The following is a 19,525-nucleotide window of genomic DNA, read 5'->3' on the forward strand; positions in this document are numbered from 1 at the left end:
CACCAGCAAGAGCTTCACTGGGGCCAGATGTCCTAGAATTATGCCTGCCCCCACCATCCTCTCTCTTTCCTTGCACAGGAAGTAAGTTGGAAATATAAAAATGGAAAGCACAGCCTTCTTCCACACCCAGCATCTTCCTCCTCTGCTCCACATGGAAACCCTTCCCCTTTTGTACTCTACCACTTATCAAGTAAAAAAAAAAAAATCAAAATAATTTTTTCCTTCATTTCATTATTTTTTTCTGTACAAGCTACAGACATGGAACAACACCTACCTGCAGCTGAGAACTAAAATGCTTAATGCAACATTCAAAGCTACCCCAGACAGAGTCCCAAACAAAACTTGGGAAAAATCCCTCCTACCTTTTAGTCTGATCCAGTAAAGCACAGCAGCACTACTTCCTCCAGAAATATCCCTCAATTGAACACTTCAAGACATCAATATTTTGGCCAAAATTTCCACTCTCTGCTGTGCATACCGTGCTCCCTATAACGCAAGGCCTCAGGTGTATGACATAAGTCAAAGCTGAGAGTACAAATAGCTGGGCAAGAGCAACAAGCAATCAATCACTGAGTGCAGCTTATTCTTTAACAAGTGTTTTCTTAAAAAAATAAAGTTCTGAAACCCACATGGCTTTTAACTTTGGTTTGGCACACAGACAGCAGCTTAGTTTCTGGTCACTTAAGCAATGTGTTCCTAAGATCCAGGCTCACTCCCAACATCATGTTGTCTCAGTTTCTCAGTTCACACGACTTCAGCTCAACAAGCAGCTCCAACCCTCAGCAAACAGATGCCACGGGCTGGGGATTGATCCCAGCTTGCATCCAGCCCCAGGGTCCTCTCTAGGGAAATGCCACAAGGAAAGCTGAGTGGGTGTGAGGGAATGGCATACCTGAGTTACCAGGATCAACATCTGGCTCATAATTCTGCACCACACTTTTGCTTCTTAATGCTTTGATTTAAAAAGTGCCTATTTAGGGATTCTTAAAGATTTTAAAGCTTGCGAAGAGGGGAGGGATAGATGAAACACTACTTGTAGCATTTTAAGAGCTAGCATGTTTCCTCCATAATCATTCTCTCAACTTCAGGGGGACCAGGCTTTAAAGACAAACACAGGTTCTGTATAATTCACTGGGAAAGCCCCTAAGAGAAGCAATATTAAAGATACACATTAACTCAGAAATAAAACATTAATCTGTTCTGTGTGGGCAGACCAGACAGGAACTGCAGGAGAGGGTCCAGCAAGAAGGTGGCACCTCCAGTGGTCACAGTTCAGTGAAGACAAATGAAGATAAAACAAGGAACAAGCTACACAGAACTGCACACAGCTCCACCAAATGGACAGCAGTGTCTGTCCTGCATTGTTTCCCCTGCCCTTTAAAGCAACTGATCATTCATTTTGTGAATTAACATTACCACTGTTAGACCCCCCGCCCACAGCCATAAACTGGATTTTGTCCAACCTCACAAACTGAGCTGACCTAGGCTTGGCCCTGTTTGGGATCCTGGGCATGAAAGGCAGAAACTGCTGCTGGTCAACTGATGTGTTCAACTGTGAAAAGGGGGAGCAGAATCAAACAGGGAGCTTTTAGCAGCAGACAAAGGCTGGATGAGAAATGGCACTGCAAACACCATTAGTCTCCAGGTCTTTATTGCAGCAGTGTCACTCCTTAAGTGCCTGATGTCATTAGAGTTATGACAGCACCAAACCACCACAAAAAGAAAAGAGACAGGCTCATAAACTTTGAGTTTCATTTGTGAATTTCTGAGGCTTAGAACTTCAGAGTTTGCCTCACCATGAAGCTGCCATTTGAAAGAGATAATGCCACAGTGTGTGAATGCTGGGCACCAGCTCAACTCCAAGCATGATTTCAGAGTCCCTAAGCTGGTCTCTTGTTAAATAAATCACACAAAGACTCATGCTGAGTTGCCTCCCTGCTTCAGAGTCTAAAACAAGATACCAATTTGCTTAATGTGCAAAAATTAAGCCACTTTGAAATTAATTATAAACATTTGCCTCGCTTAACTGAAATTTATTTGACACAGCAATCAGGAGTCAGATTAAAACTCCAGACTGTCCAGCTAAATTTCTCTGACTTAAGAAGTTAATACCTTGTCATATTACAGGTGACATGTTTGCCTTATTCCACTTTGCATAGCATTAACTACTGATTTTCTTCAGTGCTTTGGTTGGAACCAAAATGACCTATATACATGTTTGGTATGAACAGCACCATGCAGAAACCAAACCCAAGCATTCTCATATAGAACATATGTGATTAAACTTTCTTTATTAAACATATATATATGTGTGTGTGTGCGTGTATGAATATATACACATACACAGAGTAGTGCCATCTCATTTTTGGAAATACTTGGCCTGGCCTCTAATGTACCAGGAACATAAGCTAAAAAATGTTCTTGGAGCTTTCCCTTAGAGAAATAAGATAAGTTTCACTCCTCTATTCCACTGTGTTTCTCCAAATGGGATTACACTGTAGACTTGTAGATCTATAAAACTAGGGACTCTTTGTTCTCCCTTTCTGCCTCAGCAGACCTGTCAAATAGGATAATTCTTTTCTCCCACCTTTTGTCCATCTTGCCTACCTACAGCTTTATATTTTTCAAGATGGAAACTCTTGAATACCAAGAGGCTCTCACCTTCAACCTCACAGATAAATAAGCACTGGGTGCTCTGCTTACATTTTGAACTAAAAAGAAAAAAACTTTTTATGAAAATTTATAAATAATTAAAATATTCCCCTAAAGGCAGTACATTGCATGATGGGTTTTGGAGAAAGGAAAGGGAGAGTTCATTGAGGGCTTGTCTACACTGGAAAATAACATTATGTTAGAACATGATGCTTAATGACTGCCATTAACAGCTGGTGTCATCTGGCACTGTTCCTATATTTTTTTCCAATATTACTTGCACAGATTTACACCAGGCACAGGCCTCTTTCTCATTCTGTGAGGGAACAGCTGGCTGAAATCACAAATGCCCTCTGAGGGTAAAATATTTTAGGACAGTTCAAACAGAACTGACCTAAACTTGTTCCCTCAGAAAAAATACCCATGAAATGGGTTTCAAAATGCTTTTCCAGACCTAAAGTTGAGCCAAGCTAAAGCAACACCAAGCTAGGAAGAACCTATCCTATGCTGCAGAAGCACTGGAATTTCAAAAGAAAAGCACTACAGGAAAAAAAAAAATAAAAAAAAAATCAAGCCAACACAGGGTTTACAGTCAGTGGGTTTATATATAAACACAGTGAAGAGTGGCCCATTCTGCTGGCTTTGGGTACAGGATTTCTGTAACCCATAGCCATGACTATCTTATCCCACCTCCTTCCCAACACATCTCCAGTTCAAGACGGAGCCAGTGTGGGGAGAGGGGCAAAGCACAGTCACCACTTTCACAACTCCTGTAACATTAAACAAAATGTTGTTCTGTGAGAAGTGGTTGAAGACAAATGAAAATAGCACGTTTCTTGGTTTGGTTCCCCTCCCACCCCCAGTTTTGTCTCTAATAAATTAGACAAGGAGCTTGAATCCAAGTAGTTCTGGTGGAGAGAAAAATAAAAAAAAGTCACTATTCTTATTTTGAAAAACACATTTACCCACTCCCAGCAAGCAGAGCAGACAGGTCATGACATAAAACTTCAGCTTGGGGCCCAAAAAAAAAAAAAAGGTCAGGGAAGGTCTGATACGTGCTCTTTACAAGCACAAGAGCTACAGGATTTCCCTCCTCCTCCACTGAAGCCCTGCCTACATTTTCCCATACCTTGTGAGTCAAAATCACTTTCTCCACATAACAGAAAAAAAATTCTCCCTGAGCAAGGAAAGCCTTGCTACGTGCAGAAAAACAACCACCGTGGATGTTTAGGTTACTTAAGACGGGCATGTTTTTCTTTTCCCTGTGGCAAAATGGTTTAAATGCATATGAAACAGTAGATTGATTGTTGTAGGAAAAAAATGACTGCTCCTTTTTCTTTCCTTGCACTAACTTACAAGTCATAAAAAATAATAAATTCAGACTTATGTCCTGATAAACAAAACCGCAGCGGAGCATGGCATAATTTCTCCTCTTTTGCTGCTGCTTAACTCAGCCTACTTAATTCAGGCCATATTTAATCTACGTGTAGGAAATCCACATTTGTTTCTAATAAGAGAAGGAAAGTAATGAGATGTCAAGGAACAGTTTCCTTAGGCCAGAGAGACTTCAAAGGTGAGTCTGGCAGCTTGTCCTGCATTTATTGTTTGCGTCAAGCTTAAGATTTTCTAAAGAGCAACTGCCCATTTAAAATAATTATAAGCTGCAACTTAAACCCGAACAGCACATGAACGTATGATAAAACACTTACACCATCATCCAAATTTCGACATCAGTCCTATATCAGGGAACACATAGCTCCAGATGCTGAATTAAAACAATAAGTGCAATCTGAAAATGAGCATATAATTCTTTCAGCTAATGCAGAAGGTCATGCTGCTTAATGCAAAAGCAACATTAAATGAAACTATGGACTACATTGCCTCAACATATGAGCTGCAACCACAGACACTTCTGGTGTGCCTTTTAGCTCTGTCTGTCCTGGAGCAAGAGGCAAAGCCCCTAGTAAAAAAGTATTTCCACTGAGGGATTTTTTTTTTCTCTCCTATGATTTTTGCCAAACTTCTGAGTTATGGTAGAGCTGAGAAAAAAACAGGAATATACAACAAAAAAGAAAAAAAGACACCCTGCTTATTGCTTATGCCACAGAACTGTACTGCTCATCCATGCTGAGTCTTGCTGCTCCCAAAGCCAGGGCAGAGGCTTGTCCAGAAAGGGGAAGCCCTATAAATGAGGGCCACAACAGCACAGAATAAGCATTAGGATACAAGTTTAATACTAAAACTCAAAATTAAAAGGCTTACCTCTGCACCAATAAATGCGAAACAAAGAAATGCTGCAAGGTCCACAATACACAGGCAAAATCATAAAATAGGCCAAACTGTGTATCACAGGCAGCACTGCTAAACACAAAGCACACCTTCTAATTGATTCCATTTTCTAATGAGTGTCTGTGTGCATGCATTTATGAACACATACACACTTCATTGTTTATCACCTCCCAGCACACACTCTGAGTCAGCAGATAGAAGGAAATATGTTTGAGCCGTGTTTAAAATGACACCCTTTACAAATGAAACCATCTAAACCCGGTGTTAGAGAATTAATGAGCTTCTCATGTAAATCACACGTAATTTACAGTGGAATTTGTTCTTGTGCCAACAGCCACTTGCACTGCATAATAATGAAGGCAGGGCTCCAGAGACACAGGGAGCTCCCTGCTGCCTGTTTGTGTCCTGCCTCTGCTTTTCCCCCAGCAACCACAACACCATAAACCCTTTCAAAGTGCAGTAATACAAGGCTTCAAACAACACAGGCTTCATCTTTCACTTCTGGCTGAGAAATGTTGCCACCACCAGGAACACTCATTTTAAGAGCTACTAATCCACATTTAAAAGCATTTTAGGTCTGAGCATAGGCTCATTTTGGGTTGAAGACTAAGACAAACATTAAGCCGTTGTGTAAGGCATGACTTGTGTTTTAGGCAAAAGAAGGAGCAGTAACAGGATGCAGGAGTGGAGAGGATCAGAAGAACCACTGCACGCCACTCAAGAGATGCAGCCAGTGAACACAGACTCAGTGCCTTACTGCAAAGATAGGAGTTTCATTTGACCTAAATCCCATTTCTGTTGATTGAGAAAGCCTTTAAGACTTCACAAAACCAGCCCCAAAAAAGCCCATTCCTCTTTCTGCTGATAAGAATTATCAATCACTAAACCCCTGACTCACCTACCATCACCTCCTGCAGCCTTCTCTCGATGTGACCAAGCAGGAGCACTCCAACAAGCTGCAGCAAAACACAATCCCCTCCAGCACTTGCAAACATGGAGGCACCTAAGAAAGGAGAAGAGCTAAATACCTCCTCCCCAGGCACAGCTGAGGCCACAGCTGAGAGCCATAATGCTCATTCCCGACTAACAAGGCACAGTTGGGAGCCCAAATTCACCACTGGTCAGTAGTGAAACTTCCCCACTGTTTCCCTGAAGCAAAACAACTTCTTGGTCACTGTCATTTTCTTTCTTTTTTTGAGGATCTATGTGCTGTGTGGGTTCGAGGGGTGCCTGGAGACCCAGGATGCAGGAATGAAAGCAGCAGTGAGGGGCATGCACGGAAACACCTAATTGTCCTCCCCTCCCAAAACCACAGATAACCTGCATCTGTATCACCTCCACAGCCTCTCCTAAATGTATTTGCAAGGGCTCCCCTGTCTGTTCTTTTCTGTTATTACAAAATATTCCTATCTGATGCCTGGGCAATTCCCCTATTCTCTCCTACCCCTCAGACAGCAGCCACACAGAAGAGCTCATTAATAGCACCAGTCTCCCCCTAAGCCCAGGCAAAGGGAGCCCATATTATAAAACCTGGAGGGATCACACTGTCAAATTGTGTGAGGCTGTGCAAGATGAAGCAATAAAAGCAGGATTGGGTTTTGTTTTTCAAAACAAAGGACACATTCTGCTTGAGGATGCTGAAGAAGGATCCCAGTGGCAGCAAACATTGCTGTCAATAGAAGTAAAACAGCAGCAGGTCAGGATACATGCCTGGTAGTACAACTTCTGTATCTGAGCTGTCAACAGTCCAGTCCCAGCAGCCAGAAGAGCATTCTCAGGTGCTGCAGATTCCCCCTCACTTGTGTTTTTGTTGCTGAAGGTCCCACCCACAAGTACTGGTTGGGGCATTTCTTACCATTGGACAAGGTAACTGGTTTTAGTGGCATTGTATGTGGAGATCTCCACCCTTCTGTCCTCACTGCTAATGGCATTGCTTGTCCAATCCCACCCAGCTGTATTCACTCTTTTGAGATTTCTCTGCCTCCTTTGCTCATTCCAAGCTTTCTCTGCCATCCTGATTGGTCAATAACTTTTATTAGTACCAGTCATTAAACATTCAGCTTTGACACAAGACCAGGTGCCCAGTGAAACCACTAAAACTAAACATAGGGAGTACAACATATGTTTACAGACACATAAATGATGAAGTACCCCACCTTCAAGTGGAGCCAAGATTTTACTTTAAGTCCCTGTTTCTCAGCTTAAATATTTAAATGAATGAGCACTTCTTACTTCACTATACTTGTATTATTTTTTCACTACTGGTGAATCTGATGTCCAGCAGACAAATGGGTACACCTCTTTTGTCACCACCTTGACTATTTCTCTGTTTTCCTCCCTGAGTTGGCCCAGTAAAACCCCTGGAGGGCTACAGTGGTGAACTCCACTCTGTGAGAGTGCATACATGATGTTATGTGGCTCATTTTGCACAGCAAATTTGGCACAAGAAGAAATACACCTGAAATTTCACTTCCCTTGACCTGAAGTGCATCAACATCAAAGCTTGTGCCAAGTCCTCCTGGAAATCCTACCAGCTTATCCCAGCTGCAACTGAACAAACTTCTTCCAGCCACTCACTACATAGATCTGGGATTTTCTTCTAGTAATGTGATTTCATAAAGGTGTCTCACAGGCTGGAAGCAAAATGTCCAGGCAGCCCCCCTGCCAGACCATGAGGTGAGTCCCATACTCATCTGAAATACTCATTAAATAAAACTATACTAATATTGGCCTCTTTGTCCATAGGTGGTCAGGAAATGATGAGTTAAAGCTCTGAGTAGCCCTGACTTCTCATTTGCTTATCTCAGTGGTCATTAATTGGTCATTACTGGTGGAGACAGAGACCCATAATGCATCCCTGTAATGCAACACTGGCTGCACATTTCCATATTGTCCTACCCTTACAAGGGATTCACGGCAGACAATAAAACTGTAATCTCATGCCATATATTCACAGATATCCCCCCTGTAAAATAAAAACAAATAGGAAGCAAATCCCTGTGGAATGGGGGGATTCTCTTCATGAACAGAGCAGGAGAAAGGGGAACAAGCATCACTTCCCTCCTTCTCTTTGCAGCCTTTCCTCAGGACCCACCCACTCTTCATTACACATAAATAAAATTAATTCCTGCTCTTGTATTCCTACTAATGAAGCTTCTCAGAGCAGCTCAGAATTACAAACATTTACATAATGGCTTAATTTTTAGAATCAATTAGGAATTTTTAAGGAGCCTTTCCACCACCAGAGCTCTGCACCAAGCCAGGTGCTTCGCACGCCTCCCTTGCAACTGCAAGTGAGTTTCCTTTGAGTTCCAGAAGGCAGCCAGCACTCCTCTGGCTTTAAAATCCAGCAAATTATAAATATAATGGCTGAATAATCAAATTAATTGCCTTGAAGGTTCAGCAGAAGTTTCACCAGATTTAAAATCAAATCTGGAGGGGAGGTGGGGGGGGGGGAACAACCATCCCAAAAGAAAACCCACAAAAACCAGCTTACCCCACAGCAACCGTGAAGCTTATTTAAAATAAAAAGCACTTTTTCTCTAGCTCCAACAGATTTTGGAGTGTTACCTTTTTTTTGCATGTTTCCAAAGGAAGTGAGAGCAATGCATCCACTCTTTTTTGGGTCTCCTTCAATTGCCTTCACTCTCTCTCTCTCCTGTGCCTCTGAATCTGAGGGCTCTTTTCAGTCATATTTGAAAGAAGGACAGAAAGACAAATTGGGTTTTTTAATGATTTGTGGACATTGGCAGCTGGACAGAAGAAGAGGTGCCAATCAAACTGCTGCCTAGGGAAAGCCAGGTAAAATTCAGCTGTTGGACACAACTTCAAAGTGGATAAGTAATTAATTAGTAGAAGCAAGTAAAAACAATTAAAAGCTAATGTTTATCAGAAAACAAAAACACCAGGATGAAACAGAATAGGAACTATGACACACACAAAGTCTCATGTTAAAATCAGCTTGAGGGCCATAACCCAACTCAGAAAACCAGGTTCCCTGCAGCTCCAAGTTGATGTTCTGTGCTGGGAAGCCTGGCTATGCAGCTCTCCCTCCCTTCCAGGAAGGTTTTATTACAAAGACATTTATCAGTATGCAAGAAGCAGCCAAGGTGACATTTTCTTCCCCTCCCTGCTTCTTCCTGCTCCCATTTTATCTTCCCCCTTCCACTCCCCAGGGACACTGCTGACCTCCTCACTGTGATCCTGCTTATGCTCTGCTTTAAGCGTGGTCCCATCAGGTTATTTAAGCTCACCAAAGCCAGGGTGCGCCTGGATTCCTAAGGCTGTGCTTTACACACACACCTTTTCCTTGCTGTACCCAAGAAGGGGTTTGTTAGGGAGCTCACAGCTCCACAGAATGTTTTATCCCTTCCTTTCCAAGGACTCACGTTTTGGTTACTGTAAAATCCTCTCCTGCAGCCTTGCAGAAAATCATCCTGACACATTTGTTTTCTTTCAAAACGCTGCCATGAAGATCCTTTCTGCACCTTGCTGCTTTGACCACAGCCCACTTCCATGTTTTTCTTTTGTGGTTACCTCTGTTTCACACATCCAGAATAAACACTGTGCTTTTACCTCCAGGGCTTTTTCATGGCTTACCTCCAACTTGAACATCACCTCTACTGCTACCAAGTACATCAACTCTGCCATGGTACCTTTTCCCCTGGACCTGTATATTTGAAAACAAACCAAACATGTTTTCTCTTACACTGGCATGCAGAGAAGAGACACACTCACTGCTGGAAAACTCTCTCTGGTCCTTCCCTAAACCCTTCCCCTTGATGCAATGCCAAAGACAGGCTCCACGCCCGTTTTTAGAGGGTCAAAAACCACTCCTGGCCTTGTGAGTGCCACTAAAATCAATACATGCATCTCCACTTGCATTTATTTGGTGAATTTTTGAACAGACTCTGCTTTCTGGCATGCTGAGGCTGTAGATCACTGATGTAGATCACTGGCCCACAGCCTCCCTACACCCCATCTATGACACCTTACAGTAAGGGGGCTCTGGGGCAGTGTCCCTCTCTGCTCTGCAGCCATAAAGCACAGAGCACATCTGGTTCTGATCCATGTCTGGCCTTCCCAGATGTTACAGGAACTGGATAACATTTGAATAATAACAATAACATGCCCTGCTGTTTGTTTTACAGCACCTTTGTGGTCGTCAGCATGTGCCTTATGTGTTACTTCAATTTGCTCCTGGCTATCTCTACACAGCAGTCTTGCAAGAGTCCTAGAAAGCCTGATTCCCCTTAAAATCATTCAGAATCCATGGGAAAGACTTGAGGAGAGCTGGTTGGCATTCCCAGCAGCTCTCCTCCAACACAGTTTTATATCCCTGCTCTCTCCCAGCTGGCTCACCTCCTGCCCTGTTTATTTTCTGCAGAAGGCAGGAGGAGCCCAAATTAATAGAAAACAGTGAGGTTTCTGGCTTTCATCAAAATCCACAGTTTTCTGACCAGCATGGACAGAAGAAACCACTTGACAAGGAGTTTGCAGGACAGCAAAGCAAAGTCACAGGCCTGTTTGCAGGAGGGAGCCCGGGAGAACAAAGTGCTGCCTCAGCAAGGACAGCATCCCCACATCCTCAGGGAGCAAGCATCCCAGGGAGAGGAAAACTCCCTCAGGCTCCTTTGAAAGAAATGTAAGGAAGTAATTTAGGGAAAGGAAAAAAAAGAACAGACAGTTAGACATTATTTTCTCTCTGCACACTGTATATCTTGATGAGCTATTTGGCATTCCAAGCCTTGTGTCTGCAAAGAGAATAAAGGAAGACAAAATGTTCTGCAAATGCAAATATACAACTCTACATTAAGCTGAGTATCTCCTGATATCTCTATATAAAATGAAAGCAGTGCTTAAATTCTAGTTCTGGAGTACCTGAACTACATAGAGGAAAAGCAGTTCTTAAAAAGATCTATTATTGAGGAGTCTGCCAGGATGACACATCTGCTTATTAATATACAGTAGGCTGGGAAGGCTGTGGCTGTGAGTGATGGATTCTGAAGTTCTGCCTATGTACATCAAATCAGATCGCTTTTTGTCACAGGAAAAACACAGGTCTGGGAAACTGAGAGAGGGAGAGAGAAGTTTTCACAACAAAAATATAAGAGTAATAATTATTAGCTTCCACTGTTTCTGCAGACAAAAGGGCAATCACTTTAATTCTTCTGCATCTTGGCAAGCCTCTTATTTCTTAACTCTAACAATTAGCATGCTGAATTAATGTGAACCAGGATGCAATTACTGAAGAGCCAGGGAGGGGAGGGGTAGACAGGGACAGAATGACTGCATGCTCAAATTATTTCATTTTAAGGAACATCTCAGTGAAACCAGCTCAGGCACACTATTAACAGAAGTAAAACACCATGGAAGTAGAGATGGGAATCTAGACCCTCCACTCCCTCTCCTACACATGCTGTGTGTGAAAAAGAACATTCCTACATCCCTACCATGGATTTTATGTTCACCACTGCACTGTTGACAGGAAACAATAAAAAACAAGTTTCTTCTTTGTTTCCAGCTGACATCCATTTAAGACATACATACATCTCATGTCACCAGTATCCTCAAATCTTAACAATAGGTTTCCACAGCTTTTCTTTTTTAAATCAAAAATTAGACATGTGAGTTCTACATTATCCTGCAGCTGCATAAGCTTCCAGCCCTGAGAAAAATACCATTTTCACTGAAATAAGTACGTTCTGCTAGCAGGTTAATACTGCTATAATTTTAAAAACGTTTCACAGGAGGGAAAATAAAATCTAAAATCAATTTTCAGAAATTAAGATGAAATCCATATACTTAGTGGTTTTGTTTCCAACTACCTTTTCGCCATATTAATGTTTCCCATACAAACTCTTACAAATGGACCCTGTTAGTCTGTGAAGGGGAGGAATGGTGGCAGGACATTCACAGCAGCACAAATGCATCAGAAACAGAGGACAACCTGGAAGGAGGGAGGACTTCAGGGTGAATACATTTAGGACTCTATATACACACAGGTCACATGGTGATTTTTAACCTTTTTCAGCCTGCTAAAAAAAATTTAAAATGTTCTAGTCAAGCTCTGTGTATACTTTGCTGTTACTACAGAGCCCTCAATGCCCTTACGGCCATAGAGATGGCCCAGGTCAGAGTGGTGGGGTGTGTAAATTTGCAGTTGGGTCAGGTTTGCTCACAGACAGGGCAGGGGCAGCTGCTCAGGGTGGACAAACTCTTGGCCTGGGGTGTAAGGGTAATTCTGCACTTACTTCCCTTTTCTAGCAGAGCACATACATATACATTACCCACATAAGCATGTGCATGGTTATGTAAACCTTCACAACCAAAACACTCCACTCCACAGCTGTCTTTCCCTGGGGAGCAGATGAAAGAGCATGTACAGATGTGCACTGCTGGAAGCTATTTGGAAACCACAGCAATAAGGGTGATACCAAGAAACAACTGAGGAGAGAAAAACAAAACCACACGAAACCAAGGCCAAGCAGTGCATCCACCTGAACCAGGCAGACTGATCAAACAGATTTGATTCTAGTCAAAAATTACCTTAACTGGGCTGTTATCAGACCACATATAGGGTCACATAATACACATTTTTATAGTGAAAACATTATAGTAAGGAAGAAAAGCCATGAGAGAGCTCCTCCAGAAACCCTAACTGTGAACTTCCCGGCACAGCAGCAGCTAAGCCCCTGCCTTAATCATACATGTGTTTTGCATTATTTTTTATTGACTTTTCAAACTCATAAAATGAGAAAATAAAAGAAAATCTCAGTGACTAGCCACACAACCAATCTTCCTGGTCCTATAATCCCACAGACCTCTACAACACAGTTTTATTTTAAACACCTGGGTAATCCTGCTGAAGTCAGAGAGATTACTCATGGGTGTGGAGCCACAGACGTGACTGACCGGGTGTCCCTGTTGACGGACACTGCACCATTCCCACGGAGACCCTCTTGAAACACACAGCCATAACGACAATTCTTTTTTTCCAGGCTTTTTTAAGGGAAAAGCTAAAATAAGAAGCCGTGCAAGTATGAAATTGGTTGCTCATCTCAAGTCTGTGGAAAATCAGAAATATCTCAAAGGCAACTGGGGAGCCGGAGATGGGATGAAATGTTAATGCAACCCTTGCCTGACCCACAGCACAGTGTAGCAGCTAAAGCCATACTGGATTCTAGCAAAAATTAATATAACCTGCAGCATCTTTACAGAGACTCTGCAAAATACAGGAAGGTCACCGACTGAACATCAAACGAAGGATTATCTTAATTTATAAAGAAGCAGGACCAGGAGGAAACCAGGCCAGGCAATTTCCATCTCCATTGAGGTAGGATTGTATCTACCTGTTTGAGCTGAAGGGAATCATCTCCTTCAGTAATAATTCCACTTAAGGTCAGTAAATATCAGTCTGATGCCCTGGAAGAGACACATATTTCACAGATACCTTTTTAATTTTTCCTACTGCTGATCTACAATTCAAGCGTGGACTTCTTCCAGCTGTGATTATTGTTTAAAGTCACAAGAACCCAGGTCTAATATTTCAAGCATCCAGGTTTGGGTTCTTTAATTGCAACTTTCAGTGACTTCATGATTTATTCATCTCAGGATGCACTCAAAAGTCTAGCGTATCGCTGACATCCCCACGCAGCATACTGTTAGCTTTAAAATTTCATAAACCACCATGTACTTGACAAGTTGAAAAGTTAACAAGGGTTATAAGGCAAAGGGGAAAAAGAAGCATGCTGAGCTCTGATCAGCTCAGCCCCCGGAACTCCAGGCTTTTCGGAAGTGCAGCACACAGTTTGGTATTAAAAAGGGAGACTCTATTACAATATTGTCTTTATGACCCACATTTCCCCATTCCTCAGCTGAGCTAAAATACATGTCTCCTCTTTAATGAAAGCCATACTTGCTTCATACACACTGCCTGTAAACTATCAAATGGGGTCTCTGTCTAATGCATAAATTAAGCCTTGATCGCAGATTTTTTTAAAGACCTTTGGAAAGAAAATGGCCTGTGAGGCCACTCACTCCTGCATGGCTACATGAGCAGCTAGGAGACTCCAAAACCTGCCCTTCACCCCCACACAGATCAGTGACTACCTACACACTGGGTTCAGAGTGCTCTGGGGAAAGAGAGAAACCCTGCAGGTTTGGAAATGAGGGGTCTCTTAGTCCAAATGATTATGTAAGATGTCTTGTTTAAAGAAGACCCTTTGTAGAAAAGAAGTGCCATCAAGTTCTTCCTGAGAAGGCTTCTTTGAGGATAAATTAAAGTTCTCAGCCTGCAATCAGCAGGAAAATATTACAGGCAGACACAGACAACATCAGGCAGAAAAATAATAAATTCATAAATATGACTTATACTTAATTATATAATACCTTACCAACACCATAGACATCAAGCTGTACCCTATATGGACCCAGAGACTTTTTTTCAAGTCTGCTGAATTATCCCAGCAGTTTTCCTATGTTCCTCCCGATGCCTGGAACCTTTGCTATTCACAAAGCAGGTCTGCTCTGACGAGAAGGCAGTAAAATGACAAATAGAGAAAATGTCTTTTCATCTCACCAGTGATGGTGTAGCTCTCTCACACTTGCCTGGGCTCAGCATCAGCTAGCACAGGTCTCCCTCGGAGATGAAGGGGCTTTGGCCATACACAGGAACCACCATGTGAAGGTTTAGAGGATGACAAAACTGCCTTTCAACTGGATTTCAAGTCTATAAACAGCACTTTCAGAGCTGCTTACATTTCTGTTGTCCTGTGAATGGATTTCTTCAATGGGAAAGCAACAACAGTCATTCACTTTCATCCCAAACAAAACAAAAGAACCGCAGCTAAACCAGAAACCGTGTGTGTACGGCACCAGAATATTTGATTACCACTTCTGAAAATATACCTGCATAGCATGAAAAAATCTCCCAGCGGAACACACTGCGCTGTGTTTTATTTTACAAATGCAAATTGAATTTAAGCAGCTTTTGCAAAGCCTGTTTTGTTAAGAAAATCAGCCAGCAATGTGATGTAGCCCTGCCTCTGTTTTGCCTACATTAGCAAGGACAGACTCCCAAACTGCAGGATGGGGAAGGGGGCAGCAAACAGGCAGGCAGTGATTTGGTTTCTGCACCAGAATCAGAGATTGGGCAGGCCAGGGAGAAATTTCAAGCTCACTTAGCGAACACTAAGCTTATAAGAAAACACATATTATTACAAAATGGGCTGCAGTGGGCCTTCCTTGAAAAACGAAGCTGCAAACTCAAACAGAAGTATAATTTAATAAAATGCAGTGAGATTCAAGAGAATAATAAAACCTGCTGTGATGAGAGGACTAAATGAAATTGCTTCTTCTTGTCCATTATACCTTTATTTTTGATTAGGGAAACAAAAGCTAGGAATCAAAATGTCAGGCTTTTTCATCCCCAAAGGGTTCCTATGGATACTGAAAAGGGAGAAAGTGCCTTGATTCTGGCAAAGATAATTAGCATAACTTCAGAGTGAAAAACAGGTAGCAGCAGACACACAGCTCACACATGGATGCAGACTTCTGCAAAGACCCTTTAAGAAAAAGGCAAATATTATCTCTAACTTGATTTCTAAAATGAGTACATAAAACCACATTGATTTCATGCACTTTCCACGACACTTCATTACTTTCCAGAAAATTATATGCACTGGCTGTCTTTTCTTCCATGTTAAAATATACACTGCACCCCACGCTGGCTCTTGTTTCTGACACACTGCATTTTGAAATATGGAGTAGAAACCTCCTCGGGCAGAGAGGCTAAAGGAAATGTATGACTCAATAAAGCTAACTGGCATTACATGCAAAACTCTCCTTGTGCTCCACTCCCCAAACTCTTACCCTCTTTCTGCTGAGGCCATTAATGCTGTTAAGTTGGGTCCCTTGTCATTTGTGTCCCCATACTTCTCAACCAAGAAAGAAAAGGCTGATTGAAAATCCTTCCTGAAACAATACTCACTTGCATGTGGCCAAGTGTTTCAGCAGCAAGCCTGCTGTCATGAGCACTCTCTCCATAAATCTATCATTCCTGGTCCACTCCCTCCAAATGCCATTTGCATGGAGAAATAAAGCCATGTCACTGGATTACTCTTTTAATTACTCTTATTTGGATGTCAGTGACACCCAGAAGGCCCAAACCCCAGCTTTGTCAAGTATTTCTTTAGTCATCCCCATGTGAAGTTCACTACAGCAGGATAGTCTCTTTTCACCTCTTTCACACCAAAAGTGACTGCATTGGTGGTGGTGCTGTTTAAGGACAAAATATGCCACTAGATCACTCTCTAAATTGTCAATACAACTGTCTTTCACTAGGGCTACCACAGTCTATATGGATAAGATGATTAATCACTTCAATTCTACCAGCCATTATTTCTAATTAAAAACCAACCCATAAATACCTATTTTATCGCTAGGTCTGTGTGGTAAATAAATTCTAGTGGTCAGTAAAACACTCACAAAGGAAATTACATTTAAAAAATGACTTTTCATTTCCAAGTGTATCTTCCTAATTAAAATGGCTGTTTCCCATACATATCCCAGCAGCACGGTCTGCAATAATTTAAAGAGTCTTTGAAAGCACAATTCTCAACAAACCCATTAAAATAACTTCTTACCATCATCTGTTCAACGGAAACTAGAGCATTTTAATATTATATCACACTTCTCAATGTTGAGACTTTACTGCTTCTCTGTCTCCCAGCCAGGCAGTGAAGAATTAAAGCATGAGCAAAAGGAGAAACATGCAAAATGTGCAACTTCCTAAACAGGCAACTTCATACATACAGATTAATTACCCTCCAGTGCTGATGACACACACAAATCTGTAAGGGTAATTATTTTAAACCTTCTTTCCAGAAACATCTCAAACCTAAGGGGTTCTTGGGGCACCTTGGGGCTTTCCTGGTAAGGAAGAAAACCCTTTTTTATAATACTGCAAAGAAGCTGCTTAGAAGGACCCTTCCAGGGTGGGACTGCCAGGCCAAGACACTGTGTGTGGTCAGCACAAAAATGCAGATGTTAATACCCTTCTAATCATCACTTCACATCTAGCACAGCCATAACTTACTCTGTATACACGGAGCTGTTACACAAACTCCCCTGCATTAGGAGCCCCAGAAGGACCCACTCCACAGAAAGCAGAGCAAAGTCCTCCATTCCTTATGGAGCACATGACAGAGAAATGGAGCCCTGCTCCTTGGTACAGCTCCAGTGACCAGGGCAGAAAATGGGACCCAGAATCCAAGGGGTGCTTTGTCATGGTTGAGTTTCCAGAGGAAGAAGCAGAAGGACTGTGCTGGGCACAGGCAATGTTTACATTGCAAAGGAAGGAAGGAAGAACGGTTCAACTGAGACATGAAAAAAGGCAAATGCTGCAAGCAAAGCACAAGCTGAACTACCATCTATAAATATTTGAATTATTCTATGCAATATTTCAGAACATAACAAACAGCACTGGGATTTATATTAAAATGATCCCTCTGTGTTGTTCCTGTATGTGCATATGAATCATACATATTCTTCTTCAGATGCACTGCATATAAAATTATAGATCATATAAAAAGCTAAGGACCAGAGTTTCAAAAGCACACAGAACACATTTAGATACTCACTGTCAGCAGGGACTGCTGAAGAAATAAGCTGACTTTTTTTTGAGGACAGCAAGGATGGCAGAAACCACCACCACATTCTTGAATTTTGCTGATACACAGCATAGATGTGAAGACTTTTCCAAAACAAGGCCACTGTAGTTATGCTCTTAAGTGTGTGCTAAATGCACTTGAGAAAACCTGACCCTAAATGGCCAATTTTACCTATGCTGATTCTGCTAAAAACCACAGCAAAGCCATAACTTAACAGCTAGCCCAACTACAGCACACTTGAAACACTTATAATGTGCCATATGTATTACTGGTTATTTATTCTTTAATATAAACACTTAAAAAATTAATTACACGCTCTGTCAGAGCTGTCTAATAGATAGGCAATCTCAACTATAAAACACCGCTGTGCTCTGTTCTGTAATCTCCCCCACCTTTTGAAATTACTTTCAGATGTTTGTTAAGGGACATTAATGTCTCTGAAATCTAGCAAGAGGTAAAATGTTGCACTCAGATCACTGCCATGTATATAATTCCTGCATCATTAACTGGCAGCCACTAATTTTATCCTTAAACGACAACACAATTTTATGGGACTTTTCCAGAGACCAATTATTGTAACTCTTACTACTTTGGGAGGACACAAAAAAACCCCAACTGCCTCAAACCAGTCTATCCTGAACTGCAATTCTTCAGCTCACATGGTTTTACAAGGTTTTAAGTGCACTGCTGTGGGGGTTTACAGTGAGATTTTCCAACTGCCTGGATGGACACACAGTGAGAACAACTCTGGCAAACCTGCTTTCAACACCACTTCCACGGAGATGCAAAAATCTTGGGACTAACCAGCAGCCAAATGCTGGAGAGCACTGCACAAAGCAACACTGGACAACAGGGCTTGGAAAAGCTGGCTTGGATATAGAGTGATGTGCACTGAAAAAGGAAGGTACAAATGTGATCTTAAGTAAAACTTCACAGATGACCTTTCCAGCTTGGGATCTGTCGAAAATTATCTCTACACCTTGGAAATTATGCAGGAGGAAATGAAGACAATGAATTTAGCAAGAGGTGTTTTCCCTATTTCATTAACTGCAGGGTGATTACCAATCAGTTGTGAAAGTTATTAAAGCAATTTGTAACTTTAGGCATGTAATGGCATTTATGCAGGAGGGAACTGGCAATCAACTCTACCTAATTCAGCTTGAGGTGTTTCTGTTTTTTAATATATCATAAGCAAATTATGGCCGTGCCTCTCACAATATGACACATTTGAATCTGGCTCTTCATTTGCCCTGTTAATTTCCACATTTTAATTTGAACTGACAGCCAAGGATGGCTTAAGACTGTTTCTCACCCTCCTTTTTAACATATAGTTAAGAAACTGCTGGACACCCTGTTCTTCTCTATAATAAATAAAATGCCTCCTGAATATGCAAAACTCCTTCTAAAGAAAGAGAGATCTGTTAATTAAAATAATTTGCTTCTACTCAAGTGGGACTCCTTAATTCCCTCACTTGGAACAAGATCAAAGCCAGGTGAAGGGCTTCTGTAACTAACACATGTGCTTCATTCCACAACCAAGTAAATGAGACTTCATCACCCAGATCTTCCTATACCTACTTTTTACCCTGTCCAGACAGACTCTTCCTCATCATCAACCTGATGAGTTGCTGAAGTTCATAGAAAATTAAAGCACAACCAGCCAAACAGTCCTAACAAATCCTAAGATCCTAACAAATTAATGTACCAAACACAAAATTGCTTATGGCAATCAGTTACCCATTAATGAATTTTCTTGTTGTTGTTTTTGAAATATGGGATAATTCTGAAAAAAACAAATAAAACAGACACCACATAGCTCTGCCTATTTGGTTCATAATTGTCCATTACAGGCTATTTCCACCTACAAGACTATGTGTGCTGGTATGCTCTCAGTTGGAGCCCTTTTGCTAAGA

The 19,525-nt window shown here is 41.7% G+C and overlaps 1 protein-coding gene across 8 annotated transcripts in view; it reads right to left on the bottom strand.

Annotated features, from left to right (window-relative positions):
- Nucleotides 1-19,525, bottom strand: part of ADGRL3 (adhesion G protein-coupled receptor L3) — a 478,112-nt gene that overhangs the window by 349,543 nt on the left and 109,044 nt on the right. The window contains exon 1 of one of the 8 annotated variants that reach the window (XM_079307363.1): nucleotides 5,840-5,950. The exons of 3 other annotated variants lie outside the window; for them this stretch is intronic. Coding sequence is in view for 1 of the 5 variants with exons in the window: in XM_079307367.1 (XP_079163493.1) it covers nucleotides 5,840-5,846 (7 nt within the window). In the remaining 4 variants the exon portion in view is untranslated. Of the gene's footprint in view, nucleotides 1-5,839; nucleotides 5,951-19,525 lie in introns of those variants that run through there. 4 more of the 8 variants (XM_079307364.1, XM_079307365.1, XM_079307368.1 and 1 more) reach the window with 4 other exon arrangements.

The sequence above is a fragment of the Erithacus rubecula genome, assembly GCF_903797595.1.
Source record: "Erithacus rubecula genome assembly, chromosome: 5".
Lineage (NCBI taxonomy): Eukaryota > Metazoa > Chordata > Aves > Passeriformes > Muscicapidae > Erithacus > Erithacus rubecula.